This window comes from Artemia franciscana, chromosome 1 (assembly GCF_032884065.1).
Source record: "Artemia franciscana chromosome 1, ASM3288406v1, whole genome shotgun sequence".
Classification (NCBI taxonomy): Eukaryota; Metazoa; Arthropoda; class Branchiopoda; order Anostraca; family Artemiidae; genus Artemia; species Artemia franciscana.
Window position 1 is genome coordinate 21,794,416 of NC_088863.1, and position 8,158 is coordinate 21,802,573.

General features: G+C 32.8%; 1 protein-coding gene across 1 annotated transcript in view; it reads right to left on the reverse strand.

Annotated features, from left to right (window-relative positions):
• Positions 1 to 7,081, reverse strand: part of LOC136025164 (DNA-dependent protein kinase catalytic subunit-like) — a 110,480-nt gene extending 103,399 nt beyond the window's left edge. The window contains exons 1-2 of the mRNA XM_065700962.1: positions 6,830 to 7,081; positions 846 to 1,635 (exon numbers count right to left, since the gene is read on the reverse strand). Coding sequence (XP_065557034.1) covers positions 846 to 1,635; positions 6,830 to 6,921 — 882 coding nt within the window. The 5' untranslated portion in view covers positions 6,922 to 7,081. The remainder of the gene's footprint in view (positions 1 to 845; positions 1,636 to 6,829) is intronic.
• Between the last annotated feature and the right edge of the window lie 1,077 nt (positions 7,082 to 8,158).

Consider the following 8,158-nt stretch of genomic DNA (forward strand, 5'->3'; position numbering starts at 1 on the left):
GTATTAACGAGGGGACAAACCCCCTCATATACATAATAAGAAAATAAGAATATAAAAGTTTGTTACGTAAGTTAATTCTTAAGTTACGTATAGTTTTTACTAATTAAAACGTTCGTAAAAAATTAAAAGTTCTAGTTGCCTTTTTAAGTAACCGAAAACTTGGAGTGCTACTAGGCCTCCTTCCCCACCCCTTATTTCGCAAAATCGTCTGATCAAAACTAAGAGAAAGCCATTTAGCCAAAAAAAAGAATTAATATGCAAATTTCATTTTAATAATTTATGTGCGGAGAGCCAAAATTAAACATGCATTAATTCAAAAACGTTCAGAAATTAAATAAAAAAAACTAGTTTTTTAACTGAAAGTAAGGAGCGACATTAAAACTTAAAACGAACAGAAATTACTCCGTATATGAAATGGGTTGTCCCCTCCGCAATCCCTCGCTGTTTATACTAAAGTTTGACTGTTTGCCACAATTCTACTTTTTAAAACAATTAAAAACTTTAGCGTAAAGAGCGAGGGATTGCGGAGGAGACAACCCATTTCATATACGGAGTAATTTCTGTTCGTTTTAATTTTTAATGTCGCTCCTTACTTTCAGTTAAAAAACTAGTTTTTTTATTTAATAAATTTGAAAGATAATCTATCTACAAAGGTAGGTAAAAGGGACGACCATACAGCAAGTATGTACAGAACTCCTTGACATAGTTTTTGCAGCAGGATTATGCACTGAACATTCCTTTGTTTCATTTTCTTTTGATAATTTACGTATACATTTTTTAAAATTTATTTTTAAAATATTTGAATCTAATAAAGAATGAAGAGTTTGATAAAAAAAAAATATTACCTTAGATAATTTATGAGTCCTCTCTTTTAGATTAGAGGTGGAGAAATCGAAACGACTGAAATCTTCACTAAGACTCGACTGCACAAGAGTCTGACTCGGAAGATATCGTAAATTTTGTGAAGTCGATTCGTCGTGATTCGAATTCAACCTTAAATTTACAAAGTATTTCTTCATTTTCGATAAATCTCCAACATTCTTGTCCTCAAAGTAAATATCATCATCCACAATCAAATACTCAAAAAATGTTGTTGCTTGAATATGTTTTGGCTCTTTATATAAATAGCCAACATAAAATTTTTCTGCTGTCTGAGTACAAGTTACGATAGCAATTAAACAATTATAGGCTGCACAGTGATATTTCCTGTAATCTTCAGCACAGTCACTCGGAATATTCAGACTTTCACTTCGAGTTCCATCACTCACACCAACGACTTTTTTCAAAAATGCTTTAGAATCCAACCCATCTAGATTCTTTGATTTACAAAACGCTTTATTAATATCTGCATTAATAGTTTCTTTATCAAGTCGGGTGAATACAATAGTCAAAATTTGGAAACAGATTGTCTTCAGTGTAATTTGCTCTTTAGAGCCCATGTTCACCTCTTCTAGTTTCGAAACAATCTCAGGTATGACTGAAGTAATACCATCTTTAAATTTGATGAAATTCGAATGAATTAAAACTCCTTCTCCTAATTCATGTACATATCTGATAGTTTCAGGATTCAGATTTTGATGCAAGACGAGGTCAAAGAAGGTTGCAATAAGACAGCCTTGTGAATCAGGAGAAGCCCTAAAAAAAAAGATTAACATTTGTAATACAGCGTAAAAAGATAAAATGCCTGAAACATTATTTTTGAATTGATTGAAATTTGAATGAGTAAAAGCTCCTTCACCTAATTCATGCACATTCCTAGCCTTTTCAGAATTCAGATTTTGAATCAATATGAGGTCAAAGAAGGCTGCAATAAGAAAGCCTTGCGAAGCAGGAGAAGCCTAAAAAACTAAATAAAATAGCATTTATAATACACCGTAAAAAGATAAAATGCCTGAAACATAATTTTGAATTGGTTGAAATTTGAATGAGTAAAAGCTCCTTCACCTAATTCATGCACATTCCTAGTCCTTTCAGAATTCATGTTTTGATGCAAGGCAAGGTAAAGAAAGCAGTAATATTAGAGTCTTGCAAAACATGAAAAGCCCTAAAATGGAATGCTTAGAACATCATTTTTGAATTGAAAGAAACTTCAATGAAACAAAGTTTCTTTTCCTAATTCATGGATATTCCAGATCGTTCCAGAATTCAGGTTTTGATACAAGACGAAGTCAAAGAAGGTTGCAATAAAACAGCCTTGGGATGCACGAGGAGCCTTTTTGGAGCAATTCTTTTCAAATTTAAATATGACATCAAGAAACAACCACCATAGTATCTTAATCAAAACTTATTCCCTTATTCATAATATTTGCATAATTACAACACTCGGCAAGTATATAAATTGACAAGTCTCATAGTGTAAGATATAAATTCGCTCCGTTTGTGTCGATAGTCTATACAACACTATACAACACTCGGCAAGTATCTAAATTGACAAGTCTCATAGTGTAAGATATAAATTCGCTCCGTTTGTGTCGATAGTCTATACAACACTATACAACACTCGGCAAGTATCTAAATTGACAAGTCTCATAGTGTAAGATATAAATTCGCTCTGTTTGTGTCGATAGTCTATACAACACTATACAACACTCGGCAAGTATCTAAATTGACAAGTCTCATAGTGTAAGATATAAATTCGCTCCGTTTGTGTCGATAGTCCATAGCTGAGATGATCACAAGAATCTTTTATTGAAAAAGAAACTGAAATATTAGTTAGTACAAAATAATCATTAATTCAGAGATTATTGAATAAGACAAACATATTTGTAAGGCTTGTTGGTCTAATATTCCATATAAGACAAACATATTTCGTATAATATTCTATATAAGACAAACATATTTATAAGGCTTGTTTCCTAATATTCCATAGAATACAAACATATTCCATATAGTCCATATAAGACAAACATATTTGTAAGGCTTGTTGCTCTAATATTCCATATATGACAAACATATTACATATATTCCATATAAGACAAACATATTTGTAAGGCTTGTTGCTCTAAAATTCCATATTTAATTATAATGAAATACTGAAATTTGTTTAAAAATCCTGGGCTAGCTGCTGCTTTTGCATTACTGTTGTGTTATTGTATCTTTATCCTGTAGTGTTATTTTTTACTTTATCTTCACCTATGCCTAATTTCTCGAGCTTGCCTCCCCAGGGGCTTTATCAAATAGATACACGTATGTATAGATAATAAAATGATTCAACGAAGCCCTACAATAAAAATAAACTAGCATTTGAATACAAAGTAAAAAAAAAATATCCTCGAAACATCATTCTAAAATTGATGGAAATTTGAATAAAAATGCCTCCCCCTAATTGATGCACATTCCTAGTCTTTTCAGAATTCAGGTTTTGATGTAAAATAAGGTCGAAGAAGTAAGTGATAATAGGGATTTGCAAAACGCGAGAACCCCCAAAATTTTAGTAAACTGTCACTTGTATACAAAAAAAGAAGAAAAAATACTTGAAATATCATTGTTTTAGTCAAAAAAAAAATAAAGAAATTTTTTCAACACGTCAAAACTCGTTACCTCAAATCATACATATTATTGGATTTCTTTTTTATTATAGTTTAGATTTTTACACCAGGTAAGGTCGTAATAAGAGGGTTCTGCGAAAGAGAGAAGAACCTAAAATTAGAATATACTTGCATTTTATACAAAGCAAAACAAAAAAATACGTGAGAAATCACCGTCAGTGGGAGCTCATAGAAGTATTATTATAAAAACTATACTAAAATTATAGATCTATGTGGGAGCCCAACACACGAGACCAGTACCATGTAGCAGAAGCTTGGAACCGGGGACTAGAAGAGCCAAAAGAAATTTGTTCTCAGCGTTTCAATATAAATTTGACCGTTCAAGATAGTTTGTCATTACGATTTTTAGAATTTATTAACTTCGGTCTATTGATTTATTAAATAAAAAAAAACAAGTTTTTGAAATGAAAGTAAGGAGCAACATTAAAACTTAAAACGAACAGAAATTACTCCTTATATGAAAGGGGCTTTTCCTCCTCGACACCCCGCTCTTTACGCTAAAGTTTTTTATTGTTTTAAAAAGTAGAGTTGCGAGAAAGAGTCAAACTTTAGCGCAAGGAGCGGGGTGTCGAGGAGGAAAAGCCCCTTTCATATAAGGAGTAATTTCTGATCGTTTTAAGTTTTAATGTCGCTCCTTACTTTCATTTCAAAAAACTGTTTTTTTTATTTAATTTCTGAAAGTTTTTGAATTAATGCATGTCTGATTTTGGCTCTCCGTACATAAATTATTAAAATGAAATTTGCTATTAATTCTTTTTTTGGCTAAATGGCTTTCTCTTAGTTTTAATCAGACGATTTTGAAATAAGGGGTGGGGAAGGAGGCCTAGTTGCCCTCCAATTTTTTCGGTTACTTATAAAGGCAACTAGAACTTTTAATATTTAGCGAACGTTTTTATTAATAAAAAATATACGTAACTGAAGAATTAACTTACGTAACAAACTTTTATATTCTTATATTTTTGATTATATATATGAGGGAGTTTGTCCCCTAGTTAATACCTCGCTCTTCACACTAAATCTTAAGTTTTGTCCCAATTTTTTGAGAATGACCCCTGAATCAGAAAGGCCATAGAATAAATAGTTGAAATTACTAAAAGTAATTTAGCATAAAGAGCGAAGTATTTATCTCCTTCTAAATACCTCGCTCTTTATGCTAAAGTATTTTTAGAACCCCTCATATGCGTAATAATCTCTGTTCGTTTTAAGTTTTAATGCTTCTCCTTACTTTCAACTGAAAAAACTTTTTCATGTTTTTTTTAATAGTAATGCTAGAAAATCCTGCGCCCTTTTCATTGAATTTCTCTTCCCCCATGAAATATTCCTCCAAGGAAAGATCCTCCCACATAGCCCCCTCCCCTAAACCCCACACCCAAACAAAAAAATCCCCCTGAAAACGTCGGTACACTTCCCAATAACCATTACTGTATGTAAACATTGGTCAAAGTTAGTAACTTGCAGCCCCTCCTCCAGGGACTGTAGGGGGTAAGTCATCCCCAAAGACATAGTTATTATGGTTTTCGACTATGCAGAACAAAATGGCGATCTAAAAATTTTGATCCGTTGACTTTGGGAAAAACATGAGCGTGGAAGGGGGCCCAGGTTCCCTCCAATTTTTCGGTCACTTAAAAAGGCACTAGAACTTTTCATTTCCGTTAGAATGAGCCCTCTTGCAACACTCTAGGACTACTTGGTCGATACGATGATGGCAAAAATTGTCGATTGGTCGATGGCAAAAATATGAAATCACGGGTGCGTGTTTATTTGTTTTTTTTTTTTTTTTTTTTTTTTTTTTTTTCTGGCAAAAAATACGAAATCCCACATTTTTATAGATTGGACCTTGATTTTTTCTATAGGGTTCTCTGATACGTTGAATACGATGGTGTGATTTTCGTTACGATCCTATGACTTTTAGGGGGTGTTACCCCCTATTTTCCAAAATAAGGCAAATTTTCTCAGGCTCGTAACTTTTGATGACAAAGACTAAATTTGATAAAACTTATATATTTGAGATCAGCATAAAAATCCGATTCTTTTGATATATCTTTTAGCATCGAAATTCCGTTTTTTAGAGTTTCGTTTACTATTGAGCCGGGTCGCTCCTTACTACAGTTCGTTACCACGAACTGTTTGATTCGGCATTTATACACCCGCACGGTCAGTGGAACTATTGGTACGAAATAGCATTGAACGAATAATTATTAGGCAGGCTAGTCCAGCATACAGTCTATAGACCATACAAGGCCCACAAGATTAGAGAAAAAAAATACACAGCAGTTTAACTCCTGTTTTAATGAATTATACCTGTTCGTCCCTGTGTTGAAAAATTCTAACTCCTTACCTCCCCAGTTGTACCTCCGCAATGATAGCTTTGTCTCACAGCCATGAATTAATTTTTTTTTAAAGAAGAACTGGAGTAGTTACAAACAAACTATGGTTAAAATCATTCTCTCCTTTTCAGCATATTTACACTCTTTTCAGGATTCAAATGCCGATGTAAAACAACGTCAACGTTAGAAAGTAAAACGATGTAAAAAAAAAGAAGTAAAACCCGTCAGAAAGGTTTCAATAAGGCTTTCTAATGCTTCAACGCTTCAAATGCTTTCTTATTAAGCAGAAGGAGCCTTAAACCAGAATTCATAAATAGGTAAAATATAGGAAGATACAATTTGCATTACAAAACCAACGATTATAATAATTAAGATAATGATAATAGAGTAGCAAGGCAACTGTGCATTCTTCCTCCAGAGTTGGTCTTATTAGCGACCTACAGCTGTTTCTTTGAGTACTTGAACTTGCCCTAATTTAAACTGATCAAGCCAGTGGGAATTTATTAGAGATGAGGGATTGAAAAAGAAACAAATATAAGAATTTACAAAGAAATTAAATAATATTAAACTATTGTTATCTTTATTAATAGTTATTACATTTGTTTATTATTATATTATATTATTAAATAAAATTATCATTAAACTACGTATAAGGACTAGAAACTGAAGTTAAATACATCAGATAGAGAAATTTTAGGAAGAAGCAAAAAATTCTGACGTGAAACACAGAGAAAAAACAGTATTAAATAACAAAAGAGCAACTTCTAGAGCTAAGAGAAAGAACGAGAGAGAAGACAGAAGTAGAGAGAGAGGGAAACATTCGCCCTCTGCACATTATGACAGTAAACTACTTTTTGTAACAATTTCCTAAGAGGAATAACTTTCTAGTGAATTCATGATTATACTACTAATGTTCTTACCAAGTTTTTGTTAATATAGAAGAATAGCACTTACCTTTGAACCATTTCATTGACAGCCATTTTTGTTGCAGCGAATCGCAGATGAGAGTGTTCCCCACTAACTGTTTGGAGGAGGAAGCGCATCATAGAATTGGACGACAAGGCAATCGCTGTATTGAGAACTTGATCAAAAATCCGTAGGAATTCTGCCCTGGACCCTTCCTCTTTTATATCGTAGGTTTTGAGGGGGAAATGAAGAGCTGATAGGTAATTCAAAGATTGGCTATAAAAATAAGAAGTGCTGGCTATAAAGGTAAGAAAAAATAGCTTACTTAATACCCTCTACACAACCACGACAGTATAAGCTTACTTTTTATATCCGATGACTTGTACTTCGCGACCAGTACCCAATTTTGGGTCGATGATAGTAGAAAGAGCAGGAACTTTAAATATTGAACAAACAATGACTGGAAGTGTCTAACATCGCAAAATTATAGCAAACCGATCAGGAACAAAACAGCACGATCAGAGAAGACTGAAAAAATTTAGTAAAATTTTCCAAATATTTCGAATTACCTTCGCCGAGATTCGTAACTAATTTCGAATATACAAACTATAACCTTATTCTTAGTTCGTTATTTCATATTTTAGTTTTTGTATATGAAAGGGGCTTTTCCTCCTCAACACCCCGCTCTTTATGCTAAGTATGGCTCTTTTTCTAAACTCTACTTTTTAAAACAGTAAGAAACTTTAGCGTAAAGAGCGGGGCGTTGAGGAGGAAAAGCCCCTTTCATATACGGAGTAATTTCTGTTCATTTTAAGTTTTAATGTTGCTCCTTACTTTCATTTAAAAAACTTGTTTTTTTTATTTAATTTCTGGACAATTTTTGAATTAATGCATGTTTTGATCTTGGCTCTCCGCACATAAATAATTAAAACGAAATTTGCATATTAATTAATTGCAATTAATCGGAAGAAAAAAGGACTGAGGGAGGAGGCCTAGTTGTCCACCAATTTTTCGCTACTTAAGAAGGCAACTAGAACTTTTAATTTTTTACAAACATTTTCATTGGTAAAAAATATACGTAACTTACGAATTAACTTATGCAACGCATTTTTATATTCATATGTTTTTATTGCGTATATGAGGGGTTCTGCCCTCGTCAGTACCTCGCTCTTTACACTAAAGCTTAAATTTTGTCCCAATTCCTTAAGAATGACCTCTGAATCCCAAAGGCCGTAGAATAAATAGTTGAAATTACCAAAAATACTTTAGCTTAAAGATTGAGGTATAACGAGGAGGGAAACCCCTCATATGCATAATAATTTTTGTTCTTTTTAAGTTTTAATGCTGCTCGTTACTTTCAGTAGGAAAAAAACTTTT